General features: G+C 42.8%; 1 protein-coding gene across 4 annotated transcripts in view; it reads left to right on the top strand.

Moving 5' to 3' along the window:
• The first annotated feature begins 957 nt into the window (after positions 1-957).
• ING4 (inhibitor of growth family member 4) overlaps positions 958-19,560 on the top strand; it is a 41,524-nt gene continuing 22,921 nt past the window's right edge. Inside the window, exon 1 of one of the 4 annotated variants that reach the window (XM_048820579.2) lies at positions 958-1,056. In XM_048820579.2, the coding sequence (XP_048676536.1) occupies positions 1,020-1,056 (37 nt within the window). In that variant the 5' untranslated portion in view covers positions 958-1,019. Of the gene's footprint in view, positions 1,057-1,257; positions 1,363-19,560 lie in introns of those variants that run through there. The other 3 variants (XM_048820584.2, XM_048820566.2, XM_075119681.1) reach the window with 3 other exon arrangements.

Genomic DNA, 19,560 nt, shown 5'->3' with positions numbered 1-19,560 from the left:
CCTGTGTTCTTCCTCTCCCTGTGTGCTGTCAGGGTCCCCAACGCTTTTGTGAGAGCTCCCCCCCGAAAGTACTAGGAAAATATTTCCACTCTCTTCCCCAGTGCTGCCAGGGCTCTTTAGTCCGATGAAAACTACCCCTCGGGGAGCCTGGGAGGGCCCGAGATGAATCCCGACAGGCACACAGTTGTTTCTGATTGTGACTGGATACCAGGCCAGTCTAGACTGAATTTTCCTTTTCCTTCCCATCATCAGCACCCTCCTCGCCGCTAACTGGGCAAGGCGTTGCTGCTCCTGGAAATGACCCGGCAGAGCATCCGCACGCTGCGGCAGCAGGCCAGGAACGCGTCCATGGAGCCATCCTCCTTCCCGCACCGGGATGGGGCCCAGATCCTCAGACGCCTTTACACACACTTCCACGCTCCTCCGAGGAGCGGGGCCCTTGCTCCCCGCTGGGCTGCTGCCCTAGTCTCGCCCCCGATTTGGCCCCTCGGACCTGAACCCTCCCGGACCCACTATACGCCGCTCACCGGCTTTTTGCACAGACAAACTGCTCTCTTGTGCGCCTCAGCCAAGCGGCCCCGCGCCCTCCTCCGCCCCGCGACCCGCTTGCGCGATCCGCAATCCGCGCCGGCCACTCGCCTCGGGGCCTAACCGTCCGCGGCTGCGCCGGGCCCGCGGCGCGGAGCCGGGCCCGGCCCGTCTGCCCCGCGACCGCGTCACTCCGACGGGTGCCTGCCTCCGCTTGTACCGTTATCGCCCATCAACGGGCGCTGAGCTCACAGCCCGACGCAGGGTGGGCGGAGCCTCTAGCCGCGCCCCCGGCCCGACGCGGGCCAGCCGAGCCGTTGCTGGGGCAGGAACGAGCAACAATTCAAAGCGGCGCCTCCCGCAGGCGGAAGCGGCCGTGCCCTACCCGGAAGTACTTTCGAGGGGGGAGGAAGTGACGCCTGGTCAGACGGAGGGACAGAAGTTACCCGGTTTCCGGCCCTGGCCGGAAGTGTCTGTGTTTGAGGCCCAAGATGGCGGCGGGGATGTACCTGGAGCACTACCTGGATAGTAAGAGCCGGGGTGGGGCTGGGGGTGGCTCCTGGCGGGGGGGTCGTTGCCCGGGGCTGGCCCCGTGGGGAGTGCGTTCGGCTCGGGGAGAAGCGGCGCGCGGGCTTCCGGGACTCGGCCCGACAGCTTCGAGCGCGCGCGGTCCCGCCAGCCCCCGTGCGCGGCGGGGAGGGGGGTTAAAGCGCGGCGCCGGCGCTGTGGCCCCTTCCCGCGCTCATGGGGTGTCGGGCTCGCCCTGGCGTTGCGGAGCTGTTCCCAGTTCCTGCTCTTCCTGTGCTCTCTGGAGCTCGGCTCGACGTGGTCTGGGTCAGTCCCACACACCTGCTCTCGGCGCCAGATCCTGCTTCGGGGTAGGGGTGGGGCTGCTGGCTGCTGCTTCTTCTGCACGTTCTCTTTTGCATCCTTTCCCTGCTGACTTCTCCTTTCATCGCGGTTTATATGTTGGGGGGAAGGTGTAGTTTTTTAGCTTTGTTCTCCTGCCCCACAACGCACACTCAATCTGTGGGACTTGTTGCCAGAGGATGTTGTGAAGGCCAAGACTATAACAGGGTTAAAAACAAAAAAAACCCTAGATAAGTTCATGGAGGACAGGTCCATCAATGACTATTAGCTAAGGTGGTTGGGGACACAACCTCATGCTCAGGGTGTCCCTAAACTTCTTACTGGGAGTGGACACTTGACGATTGCCTGGTGGCTTCATTCTGAAGCATCTGAGACTGGCCACTGTCAGAAGACAGGATAACTGGGTTAGATGAATAGTTGGTCTGACCCAGTGTAGCGACTATTATGTTCAGAAAGCAGATTGTTTGTGCCAGGCTCCTGCAAGAGCTGGCAGCCATACAGTTGGCATTGGTGTGGGTGATGGTTAAGGATATGATTCTTTCACAGAGGTTTCAGAAATCACGGAATCTCTGACTTCCAGCGACCTCCATGACTTCAGCCCACGGTGGCTGGGAGCTGTGGGGTTACCCCGCCATGTGGCGGTGGGGCTCCCGGAGCTCCGAGCGGGCCCCCACAGATGTCTGGCTGCTGGGTGTGGTGTGGGGACCCTGCAGCTGAGCTTCTGATTTTGTCATGAATATTTTTAGGAAAGGTCACAGACAGGTCACAGTCTTCCATGACCTTTCTTGCTCATGATCTGTCTGTGACTTTAGTGATGGTTTGAGTGAAGAAGAGAGAAAGTAGTTGGATTTCAAGTTCTGTCTCCTATAATTGACAAAAAGCGTATTTTTCTCCGCTCCCCATGCTGTCTCCCCACCCCCCGAGAAAGCAATAAAGGAGAGTGGATGGTTTACAGTGTTTTTCTCTTCAATATGTGGGTGGAGAGGATGGTTGTGAGCTAAATCCAACTATATTTATGATTTTTCTTATACTTGTATTATTTTTATTTGCATAAATGTTTTAAAATTGTCCTTGCTTGTTTTTTGTTATAGAGAAAGTGGTAATTTTATAGGTGAAGCTGGTAGCACCATCTTTTAAGATTGCCTGATACTTCTCATTATAAGATCCTCACTTTCACTTATAACTCTACCAAACTTGATCCATTTTGGGGGAAAAGTCTTGAGCTGATTTTTTTTGTTTGTTTTGTTTTAAATTTCAGCCAAAATAGTTCAATTGCTTCAGAGAACAAGTCTAGGAGAAAATGTTTTGGCATATTTTAATAAAAGATATGTTAGCAACCTATTCTTTAGAAATTGCTAGCATGTGTTAGGTTAGGGACTTGAAATTTGGCAGGGAAGTTGCTGTGATTGTTAGGATTGTGCCTTTTGCCATCCTGGAGAAAATTCACCCAAATGTGGCCAAGTTGCAAGTCTTGGCCGGGGTGGGGGAATCTTTTTGCACATGCTCAGTATAAACTTGTTGGAACTTAACAGCGAAATTCTCTGAAAATTCCTTGAGTGGGGGAACTGAGATTACATGAGCCCAGGAAGGGAGACTGGGAGCCAGTGTGGAGTGAGGAGGAGATGATTGGAGACCTGGTGAAAAGGGAAAGAAACAGATTTTACAAGGATACTAGGGCTCAGACCGGGAGCTCAGAGGAAAGGACTAGGACTGATTGGCGCTGGAACGAAGAGAGAGGACTAGACAAGGACAGTTGGAAGGCACAGGAACAGAAGGCTCTGTGACCGGAGTGCACACACTTCCAAAACCTGGACTGGAACCCAAGATTCCTGGCTCTCACCATTCGTTGGCTGTCAGCAAATTGCTGTGAAACCCACTGTCTTGTACCCCTCCTGCCTCAATCCATGTAGAGGACGACAACCTACTATTGCTGTCAGTTATTGCTTAGCTTAAATGCTAGCAGTCTGTGCTGTGGATTTAAAGGTTTTAACCCTGCTGGTGAGCCAAGTGGGTGTCAATATATCACATGACGAAATTATTTTTTGTTAACCTTTTTAAAAACTTAGGAAATTACCCATTTAAAAAAAACTTCTTATACAAACATTAAGCTTTCAAAGTCAAGCTTTCAGAAGTTGGGAAATGCCAGAATTAAGGTTGCATATTCTTTTAATGCAGTTTTGTGTGTGTAAGCTCTAACACCTCTATGGTTTGCAGCAGGGACTTAACATTTAGCAGAGGGGATGGTTCTAGGTTCAGAGACTTGCATCTTGCTGTCCCTTTGAAAACTGAAAAAGTTATAAAACTGTAAAACATCTCCATTTGCAGTTTGTATTATATCTGCAGAGCATGATAGGCTTGCTGTTTAAAAAATGAGACTGTGTGTCTGCACTGAGCATGCCCCAGCTTTGCTGAGCCCATTCACAGACAGATACATTTGAACTCAGCTTTCTTCCTCTCTGGTGATGTCTCTGTGTCCCGTATCCTCTTCTTCTTCCCCTTCCTTCAACTCTGTCCAATATGAGAGGAGTTAAAAATGAAAAGGCATCTCCCCACTTCCCTAAAACATGTCCTCCTGCAGCTTATCTCCATTTAATGTCCTAAACCATTTTTTGTCCCCTGCCTCCACTATTGGAGAAGCTGGATCTTCTATACTGTAGCTATCAAATCCTGTAATGGGAGGAGGAAGCTAGATACTGAAGCACTTTCTCCTCCCCTACACTAAGGAAGCAGTGGGTAGTAAGAGAGAGGGAGAAGAAAGGAGGGAGATCAGAGAAAGAACTTGGGAAGGGAAGAGTCTTGGGGGACAGTTGGGAGAGAGAAGGCTGGGGGAGGGGGGAAGAGCTCTTTCCTTTGTGTAGAGGAGCTTGTGTCTGTGTATGTGGACTCTTAGAAGAGTCTGTGTAACAAGTCCCTTATGTGTAGAGGCAGTCTGTGTGTGTGCTGTTTGCGTTTGCTTGATTTTTGAGGTAAGAAGGCCAGAGAACATGACATTTTTTTGGATGGGATGCATGAGATGAGTGGCTGTTAGAGATTTTGTAGAGGGTGGAAAATGAGTGTAATCTTGGGGGGCAAGTGGGAGAAGGGATGGCACAAGAATGTGATTTTTTTTTTGTAGTAACCAAAGGACCCTTGAGGACTGTGGTCTCGTGCTAGGCACTGTACAAACATGAACAATAAGATTATGATCCCTGCCCTAAAGAGATTATTATCCAAGTCCCTATGTACACATGAAAGTTCCACTGGTGAAATTGCCCTTATATTAGAGGGAACTGCTGTGCATCCACACACACGTTTCCTCCCACCCATGCTTCACTGAGGAAATTACCCTTGTTTCTATCCATAGTAAGTCTGCACCAGTGGGAGTTAAATCTGTGTAGTGCCGCAAGGACTTGTTTCACTTCCATGGCAAATAGTTCTTCTGCTGCTGTCTCACGCTCCAGTGGTCACAACAGATTTGACCCGTCTGGTCAGCTTCCTACACTTTTTATGTTCTGAGCTCATCTCAGCTAGAAGTCACCCACCTGTTCAGAGAGCACTGACGAATGTACAGTTCCCATTCATAGGCTACTTTTGAAAGAGCTTTCCCAACCAAATCCAGCCTTCTGTGTTCGTTATGCTTTGCACATCTGCCTGGAACCATAAGGAGTTTTAATTGCTGTTAGGGACATGCAACATGGACTGTCCCAGCTGGGAAAATTGAACCAGAATGCAAAGAGATCCAAGCACCTGCCTTGACAGGTGGTAGAACTGGGTTACTTTCTGAATAACAGTGTAGAGTGAAGGGTAAGGAGCTGTGACAAAGCTATAAAAGAGATCACAATGGCAACTATGGAAATGCCCACACAACCTCCAAGTAGCCCATCAACCGGGTGGATAAAAATCAGTGATATAAATCTGATTTTTTTATTTTATTTTTTTTAGGTTTTTTTTTACTTAAATCAGATTTTTTTGATAAAATGCTTTTTGAGGAAAAAACCTCTCTAAAGATAGTTTTAATTAAGATACATTATAGCTCAAAGATATCTTATCATGGAATAGGGATTATAAATTATAATTCTATTGTATGAGCCAATATAGTCATGTAATGTTTAAGAAAAGTTTTGTAAATGAGTTCCAATAGTTCATGGATTATAGGGACCCAGTCTTATGGGGTTGCAGGGGCTTCTGTATAGATTATTTAGGTTCATCTTTCTGTCTACCCAATGGGACTCAGTGCTCAGTCTAGAAGATACCATCAGAAATGCTTAGTTTTGCAGTTCTCAAACTGTGGATTTGTGTCTCCAGAGATAACATGCTTGTTAACAGCAAAAATGTTTTAAAATAAATAAATAATATTTCTCACCTCTATATAACAGACCTCAACCCTATTGTCCTTCTGCAAGTTTGTGTACACCCAGTCAATCCCTTAACTTTCTCTAAAAGTGCAAAGTTTCAAAAAATTCAATGAATAGAAAATTGTTGGGGGCGGAATAGATCTGGACAAGGAGAAGAAGTCATGAGATAAATTTGAGAAGGGAGGGACAGGCAGTAGAACCAAAAGTGAAACTGTTTGAGCAACATATTCCAGAATATTCCATATTCTCTGACTAGAAGGGAAAGCCTATAATGGCAGCAGGCTGTAAAAGAGACCCAGTCTGGGAATATTTTAATGAAGTTCCTCTACCTGTGGGTAAGACAAGCATGCGTGCAAAATGCAAACAGTTCAACAAAGAAATGCAAGGCCTGGTTGCCCGAATGAAACAACATTATGAGAAGTGTTCCTTCTCAGGAGGAAGCTGTGTTGAAGATGATGAGAGAACATGTCTGAACATGCAGAATCTTCAGGTTGGTAAACTTTTTTTATTTCATACTTCTTTCTTAAGGACCGCCTGTCTTCCTTCTGGAGTAGTCTTGAATTCTCATGTTTGAAGAAAAAATATAGTTGTTACTCTGTGATACTATGATTTTAGATGCAGTTGTGATAAAAAATAAATAGCTGAAATAGGCAGATCTTCCTTTTTGCAATTTCACCTTTAAAGTAGTACTGAGTAAAAGTGAGTGTAATGAGTAATACTAAATGAGCAGTATGATAATAATTAAATAACTGCGTTGACTTATTTTGTTTAGGAGAATCCATCCTCAACATACAGGATTCTGAAGACTATCCACCTTCAAGAGCACCATCATTTTCTATAGTTTCGGAGTTATCTGCCAATGGTAGTGTTTCAGTCACATCATGTATGTCACGTAGCCACAGTATATCACTTGTAGCAAAAAAAAAAAAAAAAAAATCTCCGTCACCCAGAAACAACCATAGGTAAGTTTGTGATACTAACCAGCAGATTACAAAAAGAGGTAATTAATAGAAAAAATTGCCCGGCTTGTTTATCGAACAGACTCTCCTTTCCATATGATTGAGAACCCACACTTCACTAACATGGTTCAGTCATTAAGACCAGGGTACAGTTCACCCAACAGAGCAGTTGTCGCAGGCAAATTGCTGGATAAAGTGTAAGAAAGAGAAATTGAGCACTGTGCAAAAGGTTTAGAGCAGTGTTTCCCAAACTTGGGACGCTGCTTGTTCAGGGAAAGCCCCTGGGGGCCGTGCTGGTTTGTTTACCTGCCGCATCCACAGGTTCGGCCAATCGAGGCTCCCACTGGCCGCGGTTCACCACTCCAGGCCAATGGGGGCTGCGGGAAGCGGGGTCCAGTACATCGCCTCAAACCGCGGCCGGTGGGAGCCACAATCGGCCAAACCTGCGGACGTGGCAGGTAAACAAACCGGCACGGCCCCCCAGGGGCTTTCCCTGAACAAGAGGCGTCCCAAGTTTGGGAAACAGTGGTCTAGAGGGTAAAATTGTTAACCTGAGTCTTGATGGGTGGAGTAATGTCCACAATGATCGTGTTGTATGTGCTTGTGTGACAACAGAAGAAGGGAATGTCTTCCTTACAGAAACAATTGATACATCAGGAAATGCACACACAGCAGAATACTTATAAGAAGTAGCAGTAAAAGCTATAACAAACTGTGGGGAAAAAGTTCAAATGTCTAGTACGCAGCTTGGTCATAGACAATGCTGCAAATGTATCCAAGATTAGAAGAAATTATTTAGAACGGAGTCCCAAGCTAATAACATGTTTGCAGTGCTCAGTGAAGAGAGTCCCAAGCTAATAACATACGGTTGCAGTGCTCATTTGATGCACCTCCTAGCCAAAGACTTCAGTGTTCCAGAAATAAAGGCTAATGTTGTTGAAATTGCAAAATTCTTGTGTAACAGCCACTTTGCAGCAGCAGCTGCTCTGAAAAAAGTGGGAGGAGCCAAGCTAACTCTCCCACAAGACGTGTAATGGAACTCAGTAGTGGACTGGTTTGAGCACTGTATCAAGAACTGGTCTAATCTGTTGACAGTTTGTGAACAAAATCATGAAAAAATAGATGGCACTGTCACAGCCAAAGTTCTCAACATTGGGGTTAAGAGAAATGTTGAACACAGACTGAATACCCTGAAGCCTATTGCTGTAGCCTTGAACAAAATGCAGGGAAATAGCTGTTTAATTGCTGATGCTGTTGAAATTTGGAAGGAGCTGAGTGAGATCTTAAAAAGAGAAATATGCCATGACAGAGTTAAATTACAAGCATTAAAAAAACGAATGGGACAAGCACTATCTCCAGCTCATTTTCTTGCAAATATTCTCAATACGCGGTACCAGGGTCGAACCTTAACTGCTGAAGAAGGGGAGTTGGCTATGACATGGACCTCCAGCAATCATCCCTCCATAATGCCAACTATAATAAACTTCAAAGCTAAGGGTGAAACCATTGAAGAAATATATGTTTGCTGATGATGTTTTAAAGAAAGTCACACCGGTGAACTGGTGGAAGTCACTTAAAGCACTTGGATTCAGAGACTGTTGAAGTGATCATCTCACTTTTAACAGCAGTAGCTTCTTTTGCCGGTGTAGAAAGAATATTTTCTTCCTTTGGACTAATTCATTCCAAATTGAGAAATTGTTTGGGACCTGAAAAAGCAGGAAAGCTTGTTTTTCTTTTCCAAATTATGAACAAACAGGAAAATGAAGATGAAGATGACTGAGTTAGCTGCAGAAGCCAATATTTTAAGTTTTTCATGTTGACCTGGCTGACATAGTTGATTTAATTTTTTTTTAAAAAATATCATTTAACTATTATAGTTAAAAACAACTTTAACAAAAACAAACCTGATTTTAAAAATTTTGAATGTTTAACTAAATTCAAAAATTCATATGCTTGTTTTGTTAAAATATTATGTGTGTGCTGTTGAAGAAAAAAATTCAGAATACATAACGTTGTTTTAGTTAAATAAAACAATTTAAGTGTCTGTCTGATGATGATCTCCTCCTAATACAGCATAGCAAGAAAATCCTCCAAATATTAATGATTAATCTGTTGAATTGGAGATAGTTCACCTCCCAATGACTTCATAAATATCTGCTTCAATTACCTTTGGTAAATGAAATAAACAATCATTCATTTTCTCATATAGCTGTAAAACTCATCTGAAAAGTTTTCAAAATAAATCACTTTAAAAATGTATAGTGTGTACCTTCTAAAAATGAAACCTACATCTATCTGAGTTGTGAAGAATATGTATTAAGGTTAAAACAACCAATAAGAATGCACTTTTATGTAGAAATACATGATTAAATCGAGTCTTCCTGACTACTGATTTGAATCATGATTTAAATCAATTTGATTTAAATCAAATCCACCCTGCCCATCATTCAGCCTCAGTTACTTGCAAACCATACTGACCCTGTCTGGAGGCTCCCCAGAAGAGTGCTGATAGCCATGATGAGGTAGAGCAATAGGAGAATAATACTGACGTGTCTACTCAAAGCTGCTTGATACTCATGGTATTGTCCTGGAGGCCATCAGTCAGGACCTGCTCCAGATGCAGATACTAGGATACATCTGCCTCAGAGACGACAACGGAGACAACATACTAGGGAGATGAGGGGCCCTCAGCCAGTAAGTTTTTATTGTAATACATAATCATTGTAGCTTTTTTTGTGCTGCGGGGGGGAGGGGAGGCTTTGAACTTTCTACCACGTTTGCTTTTCCACTTTTTGCTTTTGTAAATGGGTAAATATAGCTATGTCATTTTGAAACCTCTCCATTTCTCCTTCTCATTATTCCGCTCCGCCCCCATCCCACATCTTCCAAAATGCTGCTGAGACTACTTGCCCCAAGGTCTCCTCTTTTCTCCACACACACACCCATCTCCTCCTGCCACCACTCTCCCTTGTTCAATTCCTGACACTTTCATCTTTTCTCCCCCCATTGAGTCATGTGGTTGGGTACAAAATGGCAAACAGCAGCAAAAAAATTCCAGCACAAATGGCCCATGATGTGTCATAACATAAATATAGAAGCAATATAGAGATCACAAAGCTTGAACACAATATCTGCCAGTCTCTGGGCTGTCCAGCAATACAGCATCATAAGCAATGTTGTTCACTGTCTCAAGCCTTTGGTTTAACTGCATGCATAACAGTATAATACAGAAAGTCCATGGAAAATTACAGTACTTCTCAAAAAAAAGGGGTTCAATGATTCATGGACATTATTGGTTCACATATCCCAGTAAAAAGAAAAGGAGTACTAGTGGCGTCTTAGAGACTAGCAAATTTATTTGAGCATAAGCTTTCGTGAGCTGCAACTTACTTCATCGGATGCATTCATGAAGTGAGCTGTAGCTCACAAAAGCTTATGCTCAAATAAATTCGTTAGTCTCTAAGGTGCCACTAGTACTTCTTTTCTTTTTGCGAATACAGACTAACACGGCTGCTACTTTGAAACATATCAGAGGCAGTCATTTAAACTTGTTAGTGCAGTGTATTTTCAGAGATGGTTATTTATTTTTAATCCTGATTTTCTCATGTCTCCTGGCATATCAGAGAATTTCTGGGACAAGAGGAGTTTTAATTCGATATGCACATTCCTAGACAGTACATGTTTCCCTATCCCTTCCATGCTATGGCAGGATACGTTTTCTCACTTATCAAGTAGCAAATCTGGCAGAACCACCTCAGCTCAAAACCTTGCAGTCTCCCTGGCTGGCCTCTAGCCCTCTTGAATTATGTCCTCCTTTGCCTTTTGGGACTCTGCATCAGGGTAATGTCTTCCAAGGCCAGGTCTGCCTGTGATAGTATAACTGGAGTTCTAAATAAGTTCCATATAATGCATCATTTTCCTGCACTCTATCAAACCTTTAAAGTAAAGATTGGCATCGACGTAATGATAAACATCCTTTTTCTAGGAAGCATTTAAAGGCTGCTTTCCATTTTGCTCTGGGTGCCAGATTGTTGGGGAACTATGGTAAACTATTGGGAAAATGGCCAACAACAAAAAGAGGGGTTGCGGGAGGGTAAATGATACATTTTCTTTTTGGGAATGCTGGGTTTCCATAGCTACTGCATTCACTATGGTTACTGACTGATCTCTGTTTCTTTGGACAGTACCTGCAATAGACATACCTTACTAGAAAGTTCCACTGATGCTTGCTGTCTTATAAATTGGAACACAAGAGAAAGGACCAGGATACCTGGATCAGCTACAGACTTCTTTTGTGACCCTGGACAAGTTGATAAATCTACTCTGTGCCTCAGTTCCCCATTTGTAAAATAGGGATAACACTTCCCTCACAGTAGTGTTGTGAAGATAAAGCCCACTAATGATTGTAAGGCATATAGATACAGTAACTCCTCACTTAACTTTGTAGTTATGTTCCTGAAAAACGCTACTTTAAGCAAAATGATGTTAAGTGAATACAATTTCTCCATAAGAATTAATATAAAGGGGGAGGGGGGTGTTGTATTAGGTTCCAGGGAAATTTTTTTTGCCAGACAAGACTATATTTTAAATATATACACACACGTATACACAGTATAAGTTTTAAACAATTTAATACTGTACACAGCAATGATGATTGTGAGGCTTGGTTGAGGTGGTGGTGGAAGAGGGCGGGATATTTCCCGGGGACTGGCTTACTACTAAATGAAGAACTAATACTTGGCTGAGCCCTCAAGGATTAAGACGTAGTTAATGTAGCCTCACACTCTACAAGGCAGCATGAATGGAGGGAGAGGAGACAGCACGGCAGAGAGAGACAGAGACACGCACAATGTGTGTGAGAGAGAGACAGGCATTGCCCCTTTAAGTACGCTGACCACACTCTAAGTACACTGTCTTTTTAAGTTGATCAGCAAGTTGAGACAGCAGCTGCTGCCAGCAAGCTTCCTCCTGCTCTGTGGAGATGGGGTAAAGGAGCAGGGAGGGGAAGGGGGACACCCTAACATTAGCACCCCTCTTCGCCCCCCACCCCTTGCACAGCAAGCAGGAGGCTCCCAGGAGCAGCACCAAGACAGAGGGCAGGAACAGCACATGGCAGTGTGGGGAGGGACAGCTGAACTGCCTGGCAGTTGATAGCCTGCTGGGCAGCTGCTGCACAGGGAACTTAGGGGAGCTGATGCTGGGCCACCCTGATTCCAAGCCCACACCAGTAGGTTCCAACAGGCTGCTCTTCCTTCAAGCCATGGACAAAGCAGGCAGCTGCCAAATGACATTATAAGGGAGCATTGTGCAACTTTAAACAAACATGTTCCCTAATTGATCAGCAATGAAACATTGTTAATCGGGATGACTTTAAGTGAGGAGTTACTGTACTATGGTAATGAGGGCCATATAGGTAAGTAATATAAAGAGATTGTTTAAAAAACTTATGGTGGAGTTCCAATGAGCCACAAAGAGGACCTGGATGTGTTAAGATGAGCACTTAACTGAGAGAGTGTGGGACAGGAAGAAGACTGTTCTTTGAAGTTGATCTAAGCAAAGAGAGAGAGAGAGACATGACGGGGTGGGATGATGCAAGAAGAAATGCTCACCCTAATAAGGAAGCACACTGTGTTCCTGGAGAGCATTGTTGCCTAGGCAAGCTGCACCTTTGTGCTGCAGAAATATTGAGATTGAGGATATTGGGTGGGCTCTTTCACTTTCCCCCCATGGTCCCAGTCATTCTCCCACCAATCCTCAGGACAAGGAGAACGACTTAGTCTGTGTCTTATCTGTCACAGACTTGATCTTTAAATTATTTTGTTGTGTGTTTGTGAATGCTTTGCATGGTTGCTGAAGTTCTGATTTGTGTTTAATAAAATTTGTACTGTTTAATAAAGCAGCAGTGGTGGTCTTGGTTTCAAAACACAGATGCCAAGGTTTATTGAATAGCATTAAAATGCATATAAACTAGAAGATGAAGAGATTTCAGGACAGGCACCATCTTTCTGTTATGTGTTTATACAGTGCCTAGAACAGTGGCACCCAAATTGCTCATTTGGGACCATAAGCACTTCTGCAATACTGATATATATTCTACCAAAATCTAATATGTTGCTGTCTCCTGTTCCCAAAGTGTATGCACGAGCATTTTTGACCATGGCACTTCTGCTGGCAACATTGCCAACAGTTTTCAGAGCGGTAGCCGTGTTAGTCTGTATCAGCAAAAACAACAAGGACTACTTGTGGCACCTTAGAGACTAACAGATTTATTTGGGCATAAACATTTGTGGGCTAAAACCCACTTCATCAGATGCATGGAGTGGAAAATACAGTAGGAAGGTATATATAACAGTACATGAAAAGATGGGAACTGCCTTACCAAGTGGAGGGGGGGGGGGTCAAGACAATTCAATTAAAGTGGGCTATTATCAACAGGATGAAAAATCACTTTTGTAGTGGTAATCAGGGTGGCTCATTTCAAGCAGTTGACAGGAAGATATGAGTAACAGTAGGGGGAAATTAGCATGCGGAAATTAGTTTTTAGTTTTTGTAGTGACCCATCCACTCTCAGTCTTTATTCAGGCCTAATTTGATGGTGTCCAATTTGCAAATTAATTCCAGTTCTGCAGTCTGTCATTGGAGTCCGGTTCTGAAGATTTTGTTGTTGAAGAATTGCCACTTTTAAGTCTGTTGTTGAGTGTTCAGGGAGGTTGAAGTGTTCTCCGACTGGTTTTTGAATGTGACAGTTGACATCTGATTTATGTCCATTTATTCTTTTGTGTAGAGATTGCCCAGAGGGGCATGCTGGCACATGATGGCATATATCACATTGGTAGATGTGCAGGTGAACGAGCCGCTGATGGTGTGGTTGATGTGGTTAGGTCCTATGATAGTGTCCCTTGAATAGGTAGGTGGACAGAGTTGGCTCTGGGGTTTGTTGCAGGGATAGGTTCCTGGGTTAGTGTTTTTGTTGTGTGGTGTGTAGTTGCTTCAGGTTGGGGGGCTGTCTGAAAGTGAGGACTGGCCTGTCTCCCAAGGTTTGTGAGAGTGATGGATCGTCCTTCAGGATAGGTTGTAGATCCTTAATGATGTGCTGGAGAGGTTTTAGTTGGGGGCTGAAGGTGATGGCTAGTGGCGTTCTGTTACTTCCTTTGTTAGGCCTGTCCTGTAATAGGTGACTTCTGGGTACCCTTCTGGCTCTGTCAATCTGTTTCTTCTCTTCAGCAGGTGGGTATTGTAGTTTTAAGAATGCTTGATAGAGATCCTGTATGTGTTTGTCTCTGTCTGAAGGATTAGCACAAATGCGGTTGTATCTTAGAGCTTGGCTGTAGACAATGGATCGTGTGGTGTGATCTGGATGAAAGCTGGAGGCGTGTAGATAAGTATAGCGGTCAGTAGGTTTCTGGTTTTGGGTGGTGTTTATGTGACCATTGCATATTTGGACTGTAGTGTCCAGGAAGTGGATCTCTTGTGTGGACTGGTCCAGGCTGAGGGTGATGGTGGGGTGGAAATTGTTGAAATCATGGTGGAATTCCTCAAGGGCTTCTTTTCCATGGGTCCAGATGATGAAGATGTCATCAGTGTAGTGCAAGTAGAGACGTTAGGGGACTTTGTCCACCTACCTATTCAAGGGACACTATCATAGGACCGAACCACATCAGCCACAACATCAGGGGCTCGTTCACCTGCACATCTACCCATGTTATATATGCCATCATGTGCCAGCAATGCACCTCTGCCATGTACATTGGTCAAACCGGACAGTCTCAACACAAAAGAATAAATGGACCCAAATCAGTTGTTAAGAATTATAACATTCAAAAGCCAATTGGAGAACACTTCAGCCTCCCTGGACACTCAATAACAGACTTAAAAGTGGCAATTCTTCTACAAAAAATCTTCAAAACCAGACTCCAACGAGAAACTGCAGAACTGGAATTAATTTGCAAACTGGACACCATCAAATTAGGCCTGAATAAAGACTGGGCGTGGATGGGTCACTACAAAGACTAAAAACTAATATCCACATGCTAATTTCCCCTACTGTTACTCACTCCTTCTTGTCAACTGCTTGAAATGAGCCACCCTGATTACCACTACAAAAGTGATTTTTCATCCTGTTGATAATAGCCCACTTTAATTAAATTGTCTTGACCCCCCCCCCCACGCCACTTAGTAAGGCAACTCCCATCTTTTCATGATCTATCGATCCATCTGTCGATCTATCTACTGTATTTTCCACTCCATGCATTTGATGAAGTGGGTTTTAGCCCACAAAACCTTATGCCCAAATAAATTTGTTAGTCTCAAAGGTGCCACAAGTACTTCTCATTATTGCCAACAGTGGATTGCACCTTTAGCTGTTCACGTTTGGCAGGTAGTCTCTGCACCTCTTCTCTTCAATCATCAGCAATTACTCCTCCTTTAGTCTCACAGATTATGTGTAAAAACAACATGCAGCAGTAATACAGGGAAGATGAGTCCAGAACAGGGAAGTCTGTGACAGACTTTTCCACCTCCTCTTCAGCCTACCAAATGCATGCTCTATAACCATCCTACAGTGGTTTAGGGTATAGTTAACTAGTCTCTTGTGTTCCTGTCAGGATTTACAGTAGCTCCCTTTATAAGCCAGGGAAGCAAGAAGGTGGTGCTGGGTCATCCAAAAATAAGTTGGTTCAATTTCTTCATTTATGTCTGTAGTACAGTAGAGGAAGAGAACTTCTTGTTTGATTTTTGAGATTAGTGCTGAATTTCTGAAGACCCTGGTATCACGAACTTTTCCTGACCCATCCAGTGTTAATGCTGGTGAACTGTTGGGGTCTTCAAACAAGGCCTACAGAACCATGGAGTAATTGAATGGCAAGAGCTGGTGAGGGGGGAAATAGAATGGGCACACAGGTCCTTTCAGTGGATCCCTATCACAATTGGGATCTTTTCATACACAGTAATGAGCTCCCGTATTACCTAACTTGATCACATGATGCAGTGTCAAATGCTGAATAGTTTTGTACACACTTTGCATAACAGCTCCAACTGTGAATCTTTCATCACTGACATGGTTTTCCACTGATTGGTAGCAATTGGTGATGGCCACCTTCCAAATAGTGATTGTCACTCACTTCTGCATGCTGAGAAGTGCTCTCATTCTGGTCTCTGGCCCTGCTTCATCAGTACCCTCATGCAGTCTGAAGTTTTGAAGCTTTCATCATCCTAAATCTCCAGATTATCAATGCTTGTTGGCTGGAGTAAACAGCAGCATCCCTCCAAAGACAGTTGATCAAATAATAGATTTTGTTGGTCCATGCAAATTCAATTTCTGGGTCCTTCTCTGAATTTCTCACACAATTTCAAAAATTCTCACAGTCACCATAGGTACCACACTGCATGCTTTCAGATATTCCAAAACCTGCTTTCAGTCTCAATAATGGACAGGAGCACAGTATGTCTCCATCACTGTGACCAAGTTGTTTAGAAATGGCACTTCCGTCAGCTAAATTCCAGGATACAGTGAGAAGATTTTAGGAATTGGGCCTCTCTTCCCACAATTTCTCTGGCCTCCTGGAAGTATCTCACAATCTGGAGCAAAAATTACTCAGAATGCAGCATGCCTAGGAGCAGTGCAAGGAATCCTGGCATATTTATCCATACTGGAATTGATGCAGCACAGCCCTGCTATATGAATATAAGGCTCAAAAGCAACGTATCTTACCAAAATGCAACTACAACAATATGGGCACAAGCAATCAATGTAAGATGCATCGGTTTTACTACACTAATGGAATTCTTGTGTGTAGACAAGTCCTAATTTAAGACAAGACACAAGTAAGTAGTCAAATGTTAGAGAAGGAGGGAAGATGAAGGGTAACATATTGTGCAATTACAGAGGCTTGCAGTGTGAAAAAAATCAATGGCTGTGAATTGTAACTTGTTTTTATATAAATATTAGTAATCCCACTACTCTGCATATCAATGAATGTTTGAGTTTTTTATGGGATTTTCAGGATAAAGGAAGATAGAAGTCTGTATATTCTTTGAGGGGAAAATCAGCATAGTGTGCTGTGTGAATGTTTGTGGTCTTGTCTACAATGGCGATGGCATTAGGGTATCTGTAGCTATGGGGTGCAGTGAAAAGTGGGCTGCATCTGTACTGTCATATGTAGCTACATGTCTCAAAAAAAGACTCAACTGGGGGGAAAGAGCTGGGAAAAGGCTCCAAAATCTTCCAAATATTTGCACTGTAAAAAACCAAAGAAATGGTATTTTCCAATTCACCTAATACAAGTACTGTAATGCAGTTTCTTTATTATGAGAGTTGAACTTACAAATGTAGAATTATGTACAAAAAATAACTGCATTAAAAAATAAAACAATATAAAACTTTAGAGCCTACAAGTCCCCTCACTCCTATGTCTTGTTCAGCCAATCGCCCAGACAAACAAGTTTATTTACATTTGCAGGAGATAATGCTGCCCACTTCTTGTTCACAATGTCACCTGAAAGTGAGAACAGGTGTTCGCATGACACTGTTGTAGCCAGTGTCACAAGATATTTACATGCTTTAAAGTTTTGCATTATTTTGTTTTTGAGAGCAGTTATGTAACCAAAAAAAAAAAATCTACATTTGTAAGTTTTACTTTCACGATAAAGAGATTGCCCTACAGTACTTGTATGAGGTGAATTGAAAAATACTATTTCTTTATCATTTTTACAGTGCAAATATTTGTAATAAAAAATAAAGTGAGCAGTGTATACTTTGTGTTTTGTGTGGTAATTGAAATCAATATATTTGAAAATGTAGAAAAACATCCAAAATTATTTAATAAATTCCAATTGGTATTCTATTGTTTAACAGTGCAATTAAAACTGCTATTAATTTTTTTCATGTTTTGTTGACAAGTTTTTTTTTAAAGATGGAATAAAATGTGCTGATTGTGGGGAATCACGTGCTTGATTCATAGTTTTAGGGCCAGAAGGGGCCATTAGGATCATCTAATCAGAGTATCACAGAACATAGAATTTCACACAGTGATTCCTGCATCAAGCACAGTAACTTCTGTTTGAGCTACAGCATATCTTTTAAAAAAGATAGACTGTTTTTAAGTGATGGAGAATCCACTACGTACCAAGGCAAATTGTTCCACTGGTTAATTACCTTCACTGTTAAAATATTGCTCCTTATTTCTAGTTGAGTTTGTCTACCTTCAGTTTCTAGCGGTTGAATTCTGTTATGCCTTTGTCTGCTACATTAACAAGGAGCCCTCTATCTGAAATCTTTTCTCAGATTGTCCCTGAAATATGCCATGTAGGCATTTCATAATCATAACTTGTTTTTCTGGTTAATATTTTTGCAAGGGACAACAGGGACAGACTGACATTTACTTTCTCATCAATCATTCACCTCAGCTCTTGCTGTTGTGCTGTCGTAGAGGGTCAGTTGACCCTAGTCAGTTTGTTCTGAGTTCACCATTTACATGTTTTCTGGGTGATTTGTTTGAACATGACTGACCATGACCATAGTTCTTCCAGATCACCACAAATACACACAAAGCCCCTGGTTAAACATCCAGAGTACATAGTTGTGTCAGGGTTCAAGTGCAATTTCAGCACTCTCAGTAAATTTCCATACATCCTGTCTGATGCCAAGAGAATCCTGCTCCCAGAATCCTCTAGCAAATTCAGACTTACCAGGCTTTACCAGACTTGTGTCATCCCCCACAATTCATAATATTTCAACACTATCCCATCAGTCCCCCACTCGATATCCAGTTACTAAAGGTAATTGTGATATTGTACCAATTACACCAATTATACCTATTAATTATTGGGCCATGTGTCTCCTTTTTAAGTTAAAATGTCATTTTGTGGTCTTCAGTTGTATAATCTGGCAACTGAATTTTAAAGTCTCCCTTTAAGGCTTGCCTTTTCTTATACTGTTTACATATTTGATACCCAATACAGATGCACAAGAAAAATAACACCGTTATTCCAAGAATCCAAAATACAATTATCCATTCAGTCCCATTCCACTCTGTTTCATGACATACAATATCATACCAGGCACGTATTTGAGATTCTTTACCCTTTACATCTATTTCAATAACCTTGTATTTTCAAGCAAGTACACCTTTTATGCCTATTACAAGGCCTGTCATCTGTTCTATCTGATTTAATGTCCTCTGGTATGTTTGTATTTCCATGACCCGATCTGTATCATTCCCTCCTCTTTCCTCCAAAGTTGGTGGCATCAATCTAGGGTGAGTTATATATGTTTTGATTACCAGGGGGTGCCATTGTTTTTGTTCATATTGGAAGTTAATTATTTTCCTACACATATACCACATTCCTCGTTCCAGCATCCAGGGCATTTTTATTGTTACATTATCTTTTTGTTTGTGGTGCCAACATAAATTTTGATTTATTTAATACAATCCCCACCAACCTCTTTTCCATTGCAAATTGATCGTAAGGTTCTCTCCTTTCCATTCTAAATTCCTATTTCCCTTTTCAATTAGTGTTCCCCATTCCCATTGGGCTCCTATTATTCTTTTCCATCTTTCTCCAGGGATCTACCACAATCCATTTCCTTCTGACACTATTTCATAGTATCTCATCTCATTTCCCCAAGTACTAGTTATACCTCTTGCACCTTTCCATTGACTATTCCTGAAAGGATAAGTATACATTGGTATAGTGTACACTTTTGCATTTTCACCTTCCAGGTGTCTTTGAACATGTTGTTAATGTAAGATAATATTTTAATGCCCAATTCAGTACTCTTGGCCAGTTACCTTTACTACTTTGTTCTAAGATATCTTTCCATTGTTCTAATATTCCCTGTGCTTCCATATAAACTTCCCACCAGGATAAAC

The sequence above is a fragment of the Caretta caretta genome, chromosome 1, assembly GCF_965140235.1.
Source record: "Caretta caretta isolate rCarCar2 chromosome 1, rCarCar1.hap1, whole genome shotgun sequence".
Classification (NCBI taxonomy): Eukaryota; Metazoa; Chordata; order Testudines; family Cheloniidae; genus Caretta; species Caretta caretta.
Note: the sequence above shows the minus strand (reverse complement) of the source record. Positions and strands in the feature narration are given on the sequence as shown.